At 36.8% G+C, this 19431-nt stretch overlaps 1 protein-coding gene across 3 annotated transcripts in view; it reads right to left on the bottom strand.

Moving 5' to 3' along the window:
- The window catches only part of TSPAN12 (tetraspanin 12), an 87025-nt gene that overhangs the window by 7790 nt on the left and 59804 nt on the right, over window positions 1-19431 (bottom strand). Inside the window, exons 7-9 of one of the 3 annotated variants that reach the window (XM_081331016.1) lie at window positions 14996-15139; window positions 6205-6255; window positions 4292-4375 (exon numbers count right to left, since the gene is read on the bottom strand). In XM_081331016.1, coding sequence (XP_081187142.1) covers window positions 4292-4375; window positions 6205-6255; window positions 14996-15139 — 279 coding nt within the window. Of the gene's footprint in view, window positions 1-2906; window positions 6256-14995; window positions 15140-19431 lie in introns of those variants that run through there. The other 2 variants (XM_081331015.1, XM_081331017.1) reach the window with 2 other exon arrangements.

Genomic DNA, 19431 nt, shown 5'->3' with positions numbered 1-19431 from the left:
GAGGAAATATAAACATAATATTTAATGCTATATTGCCACAGCAGTATAGAAACATCCATGCAATTATTTTTATTACACTGACACTTTTTACTGCAGCATCTGGCTCTAAAATTGGTTAATATATTCCATGCCAACTTCCTATAAAAATGTAGCCACGAGGTAGGTTCAAGGTGAAAAAAATCATGTGTTTTATCCCCCATAAAAGTTACTATAATCACCATTTTAATATCAATTTGCATTTGAGGTCCTTGCCACACACTGGTTCTATTGAATGTTGTTTTCCAGTGTAATTCTCTTATTCTCCCCAAACCCCAGGACTACTTCATTCTTCCATGAATGAATATTTTAAATTACTGCTTAACTTTTCTTCCACAACAGTTTCCCCAATTTTGATGCTCTTTGCTCCTGCTGATTTCTGTGTTGACTTTTTGTATAAGGCATGCTAGAAGATGGTTGAAAGAGTCCTTGATTTCACCATGCAAGGTGTGCACATGTGCAGTGGATGTTGAAAACAATAATTCAAAACATACAAACTCTTTCTACTCACTGCTGTATTTTTTATTACTTACTCACTCTTGTATTTTATGCTGTAGGAAAGTGGGGTTTTAGTAATACCCAAATACTAAGTACAATTTTCACCAGTTTCTTCTCTTGAAATATCACTGGGTACATTACATTTGTGGATGCTACTTTGCAGGCAGAAACTGGCAGTCACAGACAGCTCCTGGTGAGCTGTATGCAGAAACAGATTTTATCACTGACCTGCTGAATTCAGTCCACAAACAGCAATGGAGTGGCATCCAACTTTCCTGTCTCACAGAGGTTCCGTCTATAGATCTAGCTTGTGCATAAGGTATTATTGATTCATGGCTATAACAGCCTTTCTACTACCTCTTTTCCCATATATATTTTTTCAGTCAAGGCCAACTCTGTTCTAAATTAGGAGCTTTACAAGCCAGTTCTGACATTCTGGGATTTAAAAATTTAGTCTTTGGCAATGCTCTATTTGAGAGCATACATAAATGGGAAAGCTGGAACACCGGTACTTAGAGAACAGGATACAGTCTAGCGGTATGTTTGACTCCTCTGCTCTTGTGTTCAATAATGCTAGCCACCCATCACACAGCTACTGTTTTCTCTGAAATGCAGAAGCTAAACATTCTTTCAGTGTTTTAGGTGATTTAAATGCTGTTTGTTTTTTTAGCGAACAACTTGCGACTGTGTAAAATGCATCTGTACTGTAAATTAAATGTAATTATTTCTGTGTGTCACAAAAAATTCAAGGTGTTTTTTCTTTTTCTGCTATGGGGGAGGTGAAATTTGTCTTGTGTTTCAGAAGAACAGTATAACAAGATGTGTTATGCTAAATAAATCAGAGGTCTGAGGACTACTTAAATAAAACATCTGCATGCTTGAATGGGAAACTGGTTTTGCAGTAACCTCATTCACAGAAAATTTTGTTCCTGCCTATATGTCAAATGATCTTGAATGAATGTGGAAAACCCTTGAGTAAAATTTCACTTGATATTTAATGTTATTCTTCGTATATATAATTACATAGAACCATTTCTTTGGAACATCAAGACCATATTCTATTCTGGGGAATCAAAATAACTGATAGTTTACAAAGAAATACTTTGAAGCATGAGAGGACACAATTGTTATATGATTCTGAGAAAAGACATTGATGCTTTAAAGAGTTACAGGAAAATTCATATCCCCACATACTCCAAAGCATCATTTAAAGAATCAGATCCAAAACATTGCACAGCTCTATGGCAGGGGTTCCCAACCAAGGATGCTCACACACCCCGAGGGTGCGTGATGAATTCCAGGGGGTGTGAAAACTTGGCTTTTCAAAATTATAGTGTACATGCATAATTCGTTGTCGTTATTTCGAACTTTTGTAAGGGGTGCAAGAATATATCAGAAACGTTCTAGCGGTGCGAGGTATAGAAAAGGTTGGTAACCCCTGCTCTATGGAATATACAGTACACTTGCTCTTTATTTTTATGAACCTAAGAACACTTAAATGGAAAATATCTACTCAATATAGGACTTATGCATAATCTATATCTGCACCTATTTGTACTTTTCAGTAGGTGCAAGAAACTATATTAGTATGGCCAAACAGGAAAGATAGCAAATTGGAGCTGTCTCCAAACTCTTAGCAACTTTCTCTTTGACTGCTCTTTATAAGCAAAGTGAAAACTTCTTTAGATGGCATGTTGGCCTGACCAGTCATGTGTGATTTCAGCAATCTCAGCAAGGCAGGCAGTGATTATTGGAGTCTGCAAGAACTTCAAAAAGGCAGAACCCACTCAGCTACCCGAGAAAACAAACCTCTTTTACCTAAGACTAGCAAAGAAGTATCCAAAAATTATGCTGCAGGTAGCTCATAATATATCCCTAACAGCGAAATGATAGCAGTGTTCCAATATCTCAGGGGCTACCACAAAGAAGAGGGAGCCAAGCTATTCTCCAAAGCACCTGAAAGCAGGACAAGAAGCAACAGATGGAAACTAGTCAAGGAGAGAAGCAACCTAGAACTAAGGAGAAACTTCCTGACAGTTAGAACAATTAACCAGTGGAACAACCTGCCTCCAGAAGTGGTGAATGCTCCAACACTGGAGGTTTTTAAGAAGAGACTGGACAGCCATTTTCCTGAAATGGTATAAGGTTTCCTGCCTGAGCAGGGGGTTGGACTAGATGACCTCCAAGGTCCCTTCCAACTTTATTATTATTATTATTATTATTATTATTATTATTATTATTATTATTATTATTATTATTATTATTATTATTATTATTATTATTATTATTATTTCCCATTAAAAGCCAAAAGGAAATTAGAGGATTTTTTTTTAATGAAACAATGAATGAACGACACAATATAAAATATATGAAAGTAGTGGTTTTATTGCTGATCACATTGGGCTTTGTTTTCCTTGCCCAAAATGAAGTCCAAGGCAAGCTAGGACTATTTAAAAATCACAAGAGGACAAGCTTCCATTTATCCCTGGCACTTTCATCCTTTGCTGCTACTGATGGGAACTGAGCAAGGGTAAAAGAACTTCACAAGTTCAATATATCATGCTTGAGAGGTAAAGCACATGGTCAATCACTTAAGTTTCCAAACATTTGCTTCAGCCCAGTCCTTTTCTATTTTCACCTTGGAAAGAACAAGGGTGGGGGGAGGGATATCTAATTTTAGCAACCAGACTATACAGTATCTCTCAGGAGAAACAATAATTTCAATTGCCTGCTTATAAAATGCAGTAATTCTATAGCACATATAAAATACAGTAAGATGCACTTTTCAGAATTCAATAAATAAGTTGTCTCGTGGGAACTTAAGCCATCCAGTATTCAATATGGAAAATAGGTGCAGGGTTGTTTTTTTCTTGCAATCTATAAAGATGCTATCTTTAATTGAATAAATAAGAACAAACTTACATATTAGTTTAAAATTAAAGTTAGCAGATTTATATGTCATATGCACAAGGAATCTAATTGGAATCAGGATATCTCTTTATAAAAGGATGCTTTGATTTCTGTTGTGGTGAAAAATTGTTTCTCATTCTTTTCATTTTAATTGCCAAAAGGTAATTTATTAAAGTTACCTACTGAACCTCTTTTTAAGCTTGAAGATGTTCAAATCAGAATATTACATGAGCAAATAGTTTGATCTATTTTCTGTCCCACATTCAGAATCCCAATTTGGATTAGCTCCCATGCATATACTCTAAGTAGAAGAAAAAAACATAGTTTTTCAAAATAGCCTGTTCTTTAGCCTATATATCAGCTAGTCCATGTTGTGTACTTACAGAAACAAAAGTGCAGATATATGTAATTACTGTCATGAAATCAACCTCTGGTTTTTCATTTTCCCCTTCTGCCTGTTTGGATGCTCATCTTGTAAGGAAATTTCTGGGTTTATTTAATCACAGTTTTATTAAGTTACTATTTCCCATGATGATTAAAGTGGAAAATGCTGTTTGCATGCTCTCTAGAATCTTGGTTTGCAAATTAAAGTTGAAACTGTGATTTACAATCCTGATTTGTAGACTGTATTTAAATTTCAGCTTCTTGGAGACTGTGAAAAACTCAACAAAGTATGCCGTTTCCTTTTAAGCTATGATTAATAGAGAAGGGTAAAATGAAGATACAGACATAGCTGTTGTCTTGTTATGCTGTAACAAATCATGGTTTCTCCAAGCAGCATTATGTCTGACCCCGATTACAGAACTGAAATAATACAGAAGCGTATCCATACGAAGTATGTACTTACTGCTAGGCATCTACTAGTCCCCCCCATCAAATATGTAACTTCTGATGAAAATATGCAGCAGCTAGGGGATCCATAGAAAAAATCCTACAAAAGAAATACTTCCTTGGTATTCAAATGAGCCAAATCACACATAAATATGTTTTGAGAAAGCTAAGTACAAAATCTAAGCAAAGTTAAGTAAGCCTTATTCTCATTGATTTCAGTGGGACAATTAACTGGGTAAATCATTTTCCAAATTTCTTACTGAAAAATAAGTAGGGTAGGAGAAAAGTTGAAATATTTTTACAAGGAGCTTTTCTTTGGAGACAATATAGACTTTCTCTTTAGTAACTTGAGTTTCAGCAAACAATGGATAGAATTATCTCCTTAAAGTTGAATCATTTACACACACATACACACACATACACATGCATAGACATATACAAACAACCCATATAGCTGTCACATATAACAAATACAGTTAGGTATTAATATGTATTTTTTTTCTTCAGTCCACATAATTTAATTTGAAAATTAATAAGTCATTAAAAATTAAATGATTCACATATTTCCTTAAACTAAACAAAAATGATGCTAAAATAAGATTATTCTCTTTACAAAAATCCAGATTTCCATATTGACAGCAATTCTATTGTACATACACACACTTTATTGTATACATCTATCCCTGAACTTTTAGTGGCAATAACCACCATTATTTAGTAATAACAGTTGTCATGGGTTCTTCTTAAGCTGTTCCATGTGCCTTTATTGTGGGACAAACCATTTGCAGGATATGAGACTATGATATTTTTTTAAAAAAATTCACTGATGTTGGTGGTGTAATGCACAAAAAAAGAGGGAAGAACCAAAGTTTACACACATGTATTGGGAAGTGATATACTGTTAAGTAACTGGATTTCATGCCTGGATTTCACTGATAGCTACATTCCAAATGCAAACAATACATCTGCTATATCATAGAACCTAGTGTTCTGTACACAATGTACTGCTGAACATTCCCATCAGTGTATCCGTAACCACAGCGCTACTGTGAATTATTTTTCTCACATGCAATTCTATGTGTGGATTAAACTGTTAAGACTGTCATATTTTCAAATGGTTTTTTACATTCTGAAAGATATGAGTTCAGAGTTTTCTTAGCTGTGATTAACTGGAGAGGATGCAGATCTGAATGTAACATGTTCAATAATTGTGGCTTGCCAGTTCCCGTTCCTTGAAAATCAAATGGAAAAATCACTTAAATTATATGTAACTGTTGAACACTGATTGTCTACAGCCCTCTAATATCTGTGGGGCTTTCAACACTGAACACTTCCATCCTCAATCTAACAGAATTGTTAAACTGAAAAATTTTAATAGGTGAGAGCCCTAAAATTATTCCTGATATTTTTTTTCACTCACTATTTTATTAGACTAGTGATCTATCTTTCACATGGTACATACAATCTCATGAAAAATGAAGGGCACATTTACCCTATAAATTAATTATTTTTAGCATTACAACTCTAATAGGTTTTATGAGAAAAGAAAAACAACTGTCCTTAAGAAAATCTTCGTTCCTTGCCCTCTTTTCCATGATACCTTAAAATGCAGTGTCCAGAATCCAAAATGATGGCTATATTCAAATTGTAGAAATCACAGACTGGCAGATTGCACTATAGTTCCTCCATTTCAAAGTGTGTGTTAAAGCTGTTTGCCATTGTAGTATGCTCAAGGATCCTTGTAAGGCTGGGTTTTAATAACTCCACAGAATGACATGACAGGTGTTGAGTGGCATCGTTCTTCAAAGATAGCATTTGGTCTGTGCGTGGATCCTGGCGGTCATAATACAGAGCCCACACCAAAGTAATTGTCAGGATCATAGCCAAAATTTGGGTAACCCCTATGGAGATTCCTAGAAATCGAAGCACCTGCAACTGCTTAGTTCCTCTCAAGAATGTGTACATCTTTTTGTCACAACCCTGTGGAGCAAGAGAAGAAATTCAGCTATATAGAAACATATTGTGCCTAGAGATGCTTGAAATCAGAAATTCTGAGTACCTCAAATAGGACAAGCACTCTCTAATTCTGACCAACTGACTCACAATGGTGTCATAATCTAGTCTACACAAAGAACAGTTTTATCAGATTCAGCTACCTACTTTATTTATTAAAAATCTTTTCCTGAATGTTACATATTAGCCTGTCTAGGAAGGAAAACCTTGTGAGTTCAAATGGTGTTCCACTGAATTAGACTAAAAAGAGAAAGAAAAGCATTACAAATGAATGACTGGCTATAACAGATTTTATTTCTATGGCCAGAGTTATTGGAATGATAGATTGGGGGCATTTTACAAGGACTGGTAAAAATGAACAAGTAGTCCTTGTTTAGTGACTGTCTCAGTTAGCAACCATTTGCAGTTAAATGGAGATGGAAAAGTAACTCTCCAATTAATGATGTATTTACGTCCTCCACAGTGTCCATCTCTCTCTTTCTCTCAATCACTGGTTCACCATTACAACCAGTTACTACACACTGTCCTGTGCCTGACCTGGGTTTTTTCTCCCTCACCCTTGCAGCGTGGAGAGATTGCCTAAACAAGCTATCTCTTCCTAAGCTGACACGCATCCTTAAAAAATGCTAACCACAAGTTAACAAGGTCAACTCTCTGACCTTAATTAGAACTCTCTAGCTAGCTTGCAGGACTGCTTGTAATGGACCAGACCATAATCAGTTTCATGCTACAGGCTTCCTTTTTCCCAACTGGCAGCTGCAAGCAGGGCTAGGCTAGTGCATTCCTTTCCATGTGTGTGTGCCTGCTTAGTCTCTTGCGCTCTCTTTCTCTCCAATGAACGTAAATACAAACATCACTTCTCATCGTGCTAATTTTCCCAGCACAAGGGTTAGATTCCAAAGGGTAGGGGAGTGAGAAGAAGGCCTGTAAGATTAGCCCTTTTACTCAGCTTCCTTCTGAGTTGGGTTCCAGAAACTTTCCTCAAAGATTGGCTCACCTGGCTGTTTGGAGTGACATTTGTTTGTTTACCATATTTATATAGCCACTCATTTCACTAAAGTCAACTCTGGACAGCATACAAAAAACAAAACCACAGATACTAAAAACAATCATTGTAAAAAGATTAATAAATCATTATTAAAAAGAAATTTTTTTAAACATTTAAAATATCTTTAAGACAAAGAAAGCTGAAGTAAAATTATAAACCACAGATATGGTCATGCAGTTTTTCTTTTCTTTTTTTTTTTATTGAAAAGTTTTAAAGTACAATTTTCCTTTAAAAATCCCCCCTTCCCCCTCCCTCCTCCCCCCCCTCCCTCCCCCCCTCCCCTCCCCCCCTCCCCCCCCCGACTTCCCAAAGCTAAATACAAGGTATATATATAAAAAGCAATCATAAACAATCATATGCTAACAACTATAAACTCTAAAATCCAACACTCTCTAGCTTATATAGGATAAGACAAGCCTTAATAATATCAAATATGTGTAAAAAGAAACTAAAATAAGAAAAAAAAGAAAAAAAAAAGAAAAAAATACGAAAGAAGACTCATTCAAATGCTACATAAAACTTCTTAACCCTATACTTGATCTGGATAAACTCAATCCATTTTCTCCATTCCATAATATAGCGTTCTTGCGAGTGATCTTTCAAATAGGCCGAAATCTTCGCCATCTCTGCCAGGTCGGAAACCTTTAAAGTCCACTCTTCTATGGTCGGCAGTTCCTCTTTCTTCCAATATTGGCCTATCAAAAGTCTTGCTGCCGTAATTAAATTCAACATCAACTTAGTGTCCACAACTGTAGCGTCTGCAATTATTCCCAACAAAAAAAGTTGCGGACAAAACTTTATCCTCTGTTTAAAAATCTTCTGCATATTCCACCAGACTTTTATCCAAAAAGCCTTAACCTTCTTACATGTCCACCATATGTGAAAATATGTTGCATCTTCATCTCCGCACCTCCAACATTTAGGCTGATAATTCGGATACATACTTGCAAGCTTTTTAGGATCTAAATGCCATCTATAAAACATTTTGTAAAAGTTCTCCCTTAGATTTTGAGCTTGAGTAAATTTTACGTTCCTCACCCAAATCTTTTCCCAAGTGTCCATTGTGATAACTTCCTGGATGTTTTGGGCCCATTTTATCATACAATCCTTAACAAGCTCTGTTTCTGAGTCAATCTCTATCAATGCAAGATATATCCGTTTGATATGTGCTGGTCCCTGATTTCTAATTTGCTTTATCAAATTTTCATCAGTCATTGTAAATCCATTTTTCTGATCTTCTTTCCACCTGGCCCGTAACTGAGTATATTGAAACCAATTTTGAACAACCTTCTCATCTCGAAAGAAGCTATATGATTTCAAACACCAAACATTTCTTTCCAAGCTAAGGATCTCCTTGTACGTAGTCACATCATGTTTGAAGCCAGCATGTATATTTTCTATTGCGTGTTTTGGAATTGCCCACAATGGTATCTTGCAACTTAACTTATATCTATACTTCTTCCAAACTCTCAGCAATGCCTGTCTTAAAATATGCACCCTAAACACGTTGTCTACCTTCTTATCATACAACAAATATGCATGCCAGCCAAACAACAAATCATGGCCCTCAAGATTTAATAACCTCCCTTGCGTCAAGTTAATCCAATCACTTATTCCTACTAATGCAGCAGCTTCATAATATAATTTAAAATTAGGCAATTTAAGGCCACCTCTCTCACGAGTATCCTGCATAATCTTAAGTTTAACTCGTGGCTTTTTCCCTGCCCACACAAATTTATTGATACCTCGCTGCCATTCCTCCAAATTAGAATCTTTCTTAAGAATCGGTATCATTTGGAATAAAAATAAAAATTTAGGCAGGACATTCATTTTTACTGCTGCAATCCGTCCCAACAAAGACAATTGCAATTTTTCTCAACTCTCCAATTCTTTTTGAATTTTCCCCCATAGTTTTTCATAATTATTTTTATATAGCTTTGTATTAGAGGGCGACAAAATCACCCCCAAATATTTGACCCTTTTAACAATCTCAAATCCAGTTAATCCTTCTAAGAGAGCCTTTTGCGAAACTGTCATATTTCTGGCCAAAATTTTAGTTTTCTGTGTATTAACTTTAAATCCAGAAACCTTCCCATATTGTGTTATTATCTCCATCAGGTCCACAACAGAGTTCTCTGGCTGGGTCACTGTAACAACCAGATCGTCTGCGAATGCTCTCAATCTGTAGTCCTGGTCTCCAATTTGTATCCCCTTAATTTTTCCTGAATTCCGAATTTTAACCAATAATATCTCTAATGTTAACACAAATAACAAGGGCGATAACGGACACCCTTGCATTGTGCCCTTCTCAATATTAAATGCTTCTGTCAAGCTGTTATTAACTATAATTCGGGCAGTTTGTTTTTGATATAATGCCCTAATCGGTTGTAAAAAATTTTCCCCAAAATCCATTTTGTCTAAAACTTTCAACAAAAATTTCCAATTCAGTTGATCAAAAGCTTTTTCAGCATCTAAAAAAATTAGCACCGCAGCGATCTGGTTGTTCCTTTCCAAAAACTCTAACACATCAACTATATGCCTCACATTATTTTTCATTTGCCTACCACTAATAAACCCCGTCTGATCCCCATGAATCACCTGTTGCAGAACCCTCATCAGTCTATTAGCCAAAACCTTAGCAAATATCTTGTAATCTGTATTTAAAAGCGATATTGGTCTATAGTTTTTAACTTGAGTAGCATCTTGGTCTTCCTTCGGAATCAAAGAAATAAAAGCTGTTCTCCAAGACGGTGGCACCTTTCCCCCCCTCTGAATTGTCTGGAACAGTTCCTTTAACGGTTTTATCATCTCTAATTGTAAATTTTTATAATAGGCCACAGTCAAGCCATCCGTACCTGGTGCTTTATCCACCTTCAATTCCTTAATTGCTGTGAAAATTTCTTCTTCTGTAATCAGTTGATTAATCCCCTCTTTTTGTACTTGCGTAAGAACCGGGATGCTAGCATTCTCCAAATATATATCAATATCTTTTTCATTAATTTCCTCTTTAGCATATAGTTTCGAATAGAAATCCACAAAAGCGTCCTTAATAAGGTCCTGTTGAAACACAACCCTTCCTTTGTGCTCAATCTTGTCTATATTAGAAGCCCTTTGTTTTTTCCTCAATCTATAAGCTAACCATCTACCTGGTTTATTAGCATTGCAAAAAGTATTATGCCTGGCAAACCGCAAGTTGGTTGCCACTTGGTCAGCCATTAACTTGTCAAATTGTCCTCTTAACAGTCTAATAGCCTCCTTGGTCTTCACATCCTCTGGGTTCAAAATCAAAGCCTTTTCTTTTTCCTTTATTTCATTCTCCAGTTCTTTCCTTCTAGTTTCCACTGCACGTCTATGTTTGTTATTCATATATATCAACACCCCTCTCATATAGGCCTTGCTAGCATCCCAAACCATATCCATAGAGGTACCCTTATTCATGTTAGTCTCAAAAAAATCCTTCATCCGCTGTTTGCATTCTTCCACATTTCTCTGATTTCTAAACAAATTCTCATTTACGCGCCACGAGCGCCTGTCTCTTTTCTCCTTATCAATCTCTAACCAAACTGGACTGTGATCAGAGATAGTTCTTGCACAAATCTTCACCTTTTTGGTCCTCCAAAAAAAATCATTAGTCAGCAAAATAAAATCAATCCTCGAAAAAGATTGATGTCTATCAGAATAAAAAGTATAATCCTTCTCCTGCAAATGTCTCTCACGCCAAATATCTCGCAATTCCAGGTCATCCTTCATTTCAAAAAAAGATTTAGGCAGTCTAGCATGGCCTGGAATGCGCTTGAAAACTCCAGCCTTGTCCAGCTGTACATCCAAAACACCATTCCAATCCCCCATAAAAATAAAAGATTTATAATCCAACTGGGTAAGCTTTGTATGTAGTAAACTAAAAAAGTCAGCTTGTTGTTGATTAGGTGCATATAATCCAACTAACAGCGTCTTTTTACCTTCTAACAGCAGCTCAATCATAACATATCTTCCATGCTTGTCTGCTTCGACTATGTCTGCTGTTAAGGCACTTTTAACATAAACAACCACTCCATTTTTCTTGTTCTCTGCAGAAGCAACAAATTGCGTACCCAACCTCGAGTTCGATAAATACTTTTGATCCAAAACTCTAATATGCGTTTCTTGCAAACATATAACATCTATCTTAAATTGCTTTAAATATTGAAAAACTTTCTTCCTCTTCTGTGGTGAATTTAGTCCATTAACATTCCAGGTTAAGAATTTAGTTGCCATGCATATCCTCCCAAAGCTCTTGGAGCACAGCTTTGATAGGACTATCTTCTTTAGGCCGTGCTCCTCCCACTGCTTGGCTATGAGTACGTTGTAAAGATTCTGAAGACTTTTGCTGGTCTTGTTCTTTTATTTTCTTTGCTCGTTTTAAAGCAGCACGCGTTACCCTTTGCTCTCTAGGATCGTCCAAGGAAGTTATAGCTTGATCTCCTCCAGCACCATTATCCTCTGTTTCCTCCTCTTGATGTTCTCCTTCTCCAGATCCCTTTGCAGCTTCCAGAAGTGTTAATGGGGCTGCTTTTAAAACATTATTGTAAAAATCACGCGCTTGCTTCACAGTAATCAGCCGATACCTTTTACCTTCATGCATCACCATCAGCCCTTCTGGAATCTCCCATCTGAACCTTATATCTCGTTGCTTGAGCTCTTGCACAAGAAATGTAAAGTCCTTCCTTCTCCTTAAAATCTTTGGAGGGATTTCTTTTAAAACCAAAACTTCTTGATCAGCAATCACAACTTTAGCATCATAGGCAGCTTGTATAACTTCATCTCTGATTTCTCTTTTTGCAAAGTAAACCACCACGTCTCTAGGCAACTTTCTCTGTCTGGCAATCCATGAATTCACACGGAACACTTTATCCATAGCTGCTCTTATTTCAGATGCTGGCTGGTTCAATACCACTTCGAGAGCCTCAGAAACCAGCTGCTTTAAATCTTCCTTAATATTCTCCTTTAAACCTCTGATTCTAACAGCAAACTGCATCTGGTAATATTGGGCAAGGCTTAACTCCCTTTCCATTTTGTCTCTTAAATTTTCATTCTCCCGTACTTTTACTTCTAATATTGCATTCTTTTGGGTCAAATCATCCACTTTTTCATCTAAATCCTCCACACATTCCGCCACTTTATGCACTGAAGACAAAATGTCTACCTTCATCACACTGCACTTCTGTTCCATCCTCTCTTCTATTTTCTCCTCCAGTTTCTCCAATTTCTCCTCCATCTGTGCAAATTTATCACCCATTGATTGGTTAATTGATTCCAGAATTACCTGGGCATGTTTATCCAGCGCATCTCGTAAATCCTTCGGTGTCAATACATCAGGAGGATGCAGCGCCTGTAACGATGATTGTTGCACCGGAGAAGATCCACCGCTCCGAAGAGTTTTAGGGGGAGGTTTAGTCGCCATCTTTAACTTTCAATTGTGACGCACTTTCACTTAAAGTTTAAAAAGTCCACCAAGCTCGAGAGTAAAATAAAATAATCCTCTTCACCTTTTCCTCTTGTACCGCTCTGCCTGCTCCTTTTAATCCATAGTCCTTTCTTCAGGCAGGGGTGGTCGCAGACGCCTGGCTCTGCTCCAAGAAATCCGGAGCAGAGACGCCGGCCAGCTGGGAGCAACCCAGGCTTTGGGGGAGTTCAATCCTTCAGCCGCCCAAGCTCCAAGCTCAGGCAACCCCGGAGAACTCAACCCCTACCTGGGGCCTCACCCCTTCCTCTTCTCCCGAGGAGGGGGCTTCAAAATCGCCCGAACAGCTGATCGGCGCTGTTTCGGGCGAAAAAAAACTCAGCTGAGCCGCGGGCAGCCCGGGAAGGCTGTCTCCGTCGCCGCGGAGCCACCGGAAGACCCCGGTCATGCAGTTTTTCATGTAGTGACTTCTTTGCTTAGAGGCAAAGTTATTGGTGTCATTGTGGTTGCTAAATGATAACTACATGTATTTGGATAAAGTATAATGAATCTCCTCAGAAAGGTTTCATACTGAATCCTGTGGGAATTAGAGCACATGAGCCTAATATAAGGACCTTAGATAAAGATGTGTACTGGAGAAGAATATGAGTAACAGTAGTCCTCGACTTGTGACCACAAATTTCTGTTGCTAAGCAAGACAGTTTTAAAGTGAGTTTTGCTCCATTTTATGACCTTTCTTGCCACAGTTATTAAGTGAATCACAACAGTTAATACAATTGTTAAGGGAATCTAGCTTTCCCACTGACTTTGCTGGTCAGAAGGTCACAAAAGGGAATCACATGACTCCAGGACACTGTAACTGTCATAAATATAACCCAGTTGCCAAGGGTCTGAATTTGGATCACGTGACCATGGGGATGCGGCAATGGTCATAAGTGTCATTAGTCACTTTTTCCAGTGCCATTGTAACTTCAAACGGTCACTAAATGAACTGTTCTAAGTTGAGGATAACCTGTAAAGAGGCCTATTAAAGCACTCTAAAAAAATCACATAGAACATTAGCTGTCACATTGGCCTTCACTGTCTATATATTAAGCTTGAACTCCTAGTACAAAAAAACATGTATGATTTAATACAGGCACATCAAACTCGCAACGTCACGTGATGTCGCGTGACGTATTGTGACTTTTTCCCCATTCTGGCAATGGGGTGGGCACAGTTTTACTATGATGCATCCAGCCCGTGGGCCGGCAGTTTGACATGACTGATTTAGTAAGTATGAAGTATAAAGTATATGAAGTATATGAAGAAGGCAATGAAGCTAATGTGAAATATATTGAGAGAATACATTGTGTTCAAAAAAAAGAGGAAAAGTTCTACTGTATGTTAAAAGTATCTACACCTGCTCATCGACACAAATGAATTTGGCAATACTGTACAGAGCATCTGTGATAAAATAAATCAAAGAAATCAAATCAAATCAAAGGAGTACTATTGCTAGTATTTATTATTGCCTGTCATAAGGAAAAGCCTTTCCAAAAGAAAATGCAAATAATAAGGAAAAAAACAAAATTAAAGCAAAGAAGGCTTTTAGTTACCCCAAAATCTTTAATAAATGTGCCAATTTTAATAAATGTGGAGCAATAGCAAATTGCAATGAGACAGTTATGAGAAAAGTAATATGTATGAATAGAAGCTCTCAAAAAGGAGGTACTGAATGAATAATTGCAAGCAATTTCAGTGAAGATCAAAGAATGAAGCAGACTGTAAGCTGCCAATGTGGTTGCACAAAAGATTTTGTGAAGATATGAAATAAGAAAGACACATCCTAGAAAAAGGGACAGACCCACAAGGAAGAGCACATACAGGCAGCCCAGATCTGTAGACTTTATGAGCTATAACAATTAAGGGCCTATGACAACACTGTCATTCTAATATTTGTGAGAAAATGTTACTCCATTTTCAGCTTCAGTTCCAAGGGCTTTTCTCACAAATCTATATTCAGTTTGAGATTAGGGCATCCTAAAGGGCTTTCCATCAGTATTGCTAAAACAAGTAGTCCTCATTTTGGGCTAGTAACTGAGACCGACAACTATGTGGCTAAATGATGCTGTTGTAAAGTGTGATGTCATGTACTTATACTGCAGGTGGAAAGCAGCTGCAGCAAATAAAACACACAGCTTCCAGGCTTAGAGGCAGGTTTTTGTTTAAAGTCTTACCTCCTGGTAAAGGTCACTAAGATCTTCATGGTGTGCCTGTTTAGAACATCCTGGGAATTCCCTCACACAGCAGGAATCTGGAGGCCAATCCATCTCTGTCATTTCCAGCCAATCCGTGAAATACACCACTCCACAGCATTTAAACTGCAAAAGAACCATCATCCTTGTATGATACTCAAGGACCACAGAATGCAGTGAACAATTCTGAGTTGCATTCAAGCCTTCAACTTCTCTAAAGGAAGCCTCATTTTGAATGTCAATGCTCTAGAAGAGGGGTAGGCAACCTTGGCTCTTTTATGACTCGTGGACTTCAACTCCCAGAATTCCTGGCTCAGGAATTCTGGAAGTCCATGAGTCATAAAAGAGCCAAGGTTGCCTACCCCTGCAAGGCCTCTTTACAGCAATAAAGAAAAACAGCTTGGAATGTTGCCTAAATCAAACATCATCTTATCCTTCCATTTGTACTTCTTCCATTTTGACTGAACTACCTAAATCACTTATGTATCTAAAGATAGATGTTTTGTAAACTTCAAGAGAGCTTAAATGAAATTCCTCTCAAAATACAAATGTGAAAATTATCATCCAAACCTCAAGGCCTTTGTTTTCATCTTGGTAAGTAAAACCTCTGCTTTAAAATGGAAAAACAAAAAACCCTGTCTATTAGGAAATTAATGTATCCTAACTTTAAAAAAAAATCCTTTCCCAAATAAAATTATATGCTTCCAGTGAAATAAAAAGATAGGTATTCATTAAAATAGAAAGCAAGTAAGTTCAAAATACTTTTAAAAGCTAAACTGTAAATGGTCAGATATAGTTAGCATAATGTTAAAATGAGAAATACATCAAATTAGTTTTATTTAGTCAGTTTTTCTAATTAAGCCACCTAAAAATTGCTTTGGGCCTGGAATGCACTTCACAAGTATGTCTGTATCAAAAATTAGATTTGCATGTTTGGCAAGAGAATGTTATTGGAATTTGGGCATAATTTACAAAAGTTTATAGCAGGAAATATCTATTAATAAACTGTCACTTCTGTGCCATTAAGACTGGATCAAAGTAATTCTCCTTTTCTGACAATTTCAACTTTTTCATTTTCCCAGAAAAAGTTTCTAAACCCTCAAGACAGAACCTAAATTTCTAAATGATATATAACAACTAGCCAAAGGAGTAAAGATCTTACTGGTTTTCTAATGTAAAATAAATTAAAAATAATAAATTAAAAATGAGAGCATCCAGTCACTCTTTCTCAGCCTAACCCAATTCACAGGGTTGTTGTTATGGGGAAAACTGGAGGAGAAAGGAGTATGAGATATGTACACCACCTTATTTATAAAAAAACAATGAAGGCAGGATAAATATAAATAAATTAACAAACAAACATTTATTTAATTTTGAGAAGCTATTTTGGGAGAGTGGAAATTGGGATGGGAAATCTAGGGAAACCAAAATTGCCCATTCCCAGGTTTCTGAATATTAACATTTTTATGGAATCTCAAAGGCACCCAAAATGTGTTTGATTGAACAGACTAAATCTCAAATCCTTTCAGACTGTACAACAAGCAAATTATATGAGGAATTCTAGCCTTTATGTTTCTTTATGTTTCCAGCTGTCCCCCAAAAAGGGTTAAAAGTCTACCACGCAAAAATGTTACATGTAGAAGCTCAAAGAATAATAGCTATAACATATTGAAATGGAAGTGCTACTATAAACACACCTTTAAAATGAAAAAAATGTCTACAGTTAGTCCTTGACTTATGAACATAATTGAGCCAGGAGTTATGGTAGTAAATCATATTGCAGTCATTAAGTGGATCACCTCATGATTGCATTGAATTTTATAACTTTAGTAGTTGTTAAGCAAACGCGGAGGTCATTAAGCAAAATCCATTTTATCTAAAAGATTTTGTTTGCCAGAAACTGGAAGTAAATGCTGGGAACCTGTAAAAACATAAAAAATCACAGTCATATGACTGTGGGATACTGCAAATGGCTATAATTGCAAGCCAGTTGCCAAGTACCCAAAATGCTATCATGTGAACAAAGGGTGGGAATGAGGTTACGGCCTTCAGAACTTCAAAATTTTGGGGCAGTGCCTGTCATAATGTTGAATGGTCGCTAAGCGAGGGCTTGTAAATGCAAAATGCCCGAGTATTTCAGGAGAGCATGTACTCAAGTGAAATTAGATAGAATACATTTAGATACAATGGTTAAGTATGGAAGATTTCACTAGGTTCCTTGCATGGACATACATAGTACATATCTACGTAAATTATCTCAAACCAAGTATTACATAAACAACCCGTTGGCACCCATACTTTACAACAACACATGTTTTGTGTGGTCAGAGGCCAAATATTACATTCAACCTGGCTCTTCATAGGACTGAGAATTGTATGTACAGTATGAATCCAATTGGGATAACACTTGTAAGGATGAAAATAGAAATTTATTTTACTCTGTTATACATGGTCTGGTATTTTGATATGTCTAATTTGCATTTATTGTATTTAGCTTAGCTATGTTTTACAGATTTGTTTAAGAGTATGTTTGTAGGTAATTTGGAAAGCATTAGTTATTGGGAATTTGGATAAACGCATAACATGTCTCTGCATAGACAGATGACTTTGAAAAAATCTTGTTCAGATTTGTATTCCGTACAGCGGTGGCATATACCTGTCTTCTGTACTTCTGGCCCTGGCCCTCGGTTTGTAAAAGCATTCCTCTCTTCTATCAATTCTCCTGTTTGTCCATGTAATTGTTTTTGGCATGTCCATAGTTAGCATTTATTTATTTACAAGATTTATCTGCCAATTCAGGTCAATCTGCCAATTCAGTAACTCTGACTCTTCAATTCAACAGCAAGGTACAGATATTAAAAGTTTTAAAAGTTTACAACATAGCAATAAAAGGCTTAACAATAATCAGAATCATTTCGTAGAAACACCAAACATTATGGTTACACCAGAGAGCTTCTCCAAAAAGATAACTTTAAACTAAGCCACTAAGGAATGTTTCTTTCTTAAAAAAATTTTTTAAATTACTGCACATTTTCTCCTGCAATCGGTGTAATAATAAGGGACATAATCTTCTCATTTGCCCAATGAAACAGAAAAAAGACAATCTGTAATTAGCACCCATAACGGTTTCTCACCACAAGTGCTCTCTCTGTAACAATTTCAGCAATTAGAAGCCCAACACTCATTAAGGTTGCAATTCTTAACAAAGAATATCCGAGTGCAAAAACAGAATAAGATACTTTCCCCCCTCAGGATAAATAAACCAGGTTTTTTTCCCCAAGTTTCTTCCTCCCACTGCATCAAAAAAGACAAACCATAGCTCTGTTTTTCCTTAATAGATGCAGAGCTTTTGAAGAATGCAATTCATTAATTGTATTTGTTTTCCTATTTAACTGTTTTTAAAGCAAACTTAGAGGGACACGGTGGCTCAGTGGGTTAGGACGCTGAGCTTGTCGATCAGAAGGTCGGCAGTTTGGCGGGTCGAATCCCGAGTGCCGTGTAGCAGAGTGAGCGCCTGTTACTCGTCCCAGCTTCTGCCAACCTAGCAGTTCGAAAGCACGTAAAAATGCAAGTAGAAAAATAGGGACCACTACAGTGGGAAGGTAACAGCGTTCCGTGCGCCTTTGGCGTCTAGTCATGCCAGCCACATGACCACGGAGATGTCCTTGGACAAACGCTGGCTCTTCGGCTTTGAAACGGAGATGAACACCGGCCCCTAGAGTTGGAAACGACTAGCACGCATGTGCAGGGGAACCTTTACCTTTTACAGCAAACTTGCCAATTCAGCCAACCAATTTTTTAAATGCACAGATTTCAAGAAAATGATTGACATTTAAACTGTGTCTGGTCTGTGAAGAAGTATCTGTAATTGATGGGGTTTTTTTCATGTATACTTCCATGTATTTTCTATATGATTTATGTTTTTAATATTCTTCTGTGCCTTTTTTCCATTAATGTACAAATTAGTACTGTTCCACCATCAGTTCATTCAAGAAATAAAACTGGATCCTATCACACAATAGCAATCTATGGAAACACTGCTTGTAATTCTCTGGAAATAATTAGGCTTTCTTCAACTTTACTCTCAGAAATAAAATTTAAACATTGAAGATTTCAAATTTATTTTAAATCAAAGCCTTCAATAATATGTTTTAATCAGGAACATGATCTTTCCTTTCCATAACTTATGCAAGATCATTCCTTTTATGTATGAAAGGTTACCCTGCCATCCTGATTAAGGCTGAACTCCAGTACTATATGGTTCAGCTCACATGTAGAACAAAATCACAATTTTAACCATGGACAGTTGAATGAAGCATGATATAGCCTGGTAAGTTGATTCATGCAACATACTAATCCTGGTTATAACATGTGCCCAACTTCAGACACACTCAAAATCAAGGTAAAATCAGTAATTG

Source organism: Vipera berus, assembly GCF_964194415.1.
Source record: "Vipera berus genome assembly, chromosome: 6".
NCBI lineage: Eukaryota > Metazoa > Chordata > Lepidosauria > Squamata > Viperidae > Vipera > Vipera berus.
The sequence above is the reverse complement of the archived record's forward strand: the minus strand, read 5'-3'. Positions and strand labels throughout refer to the sequence as shown.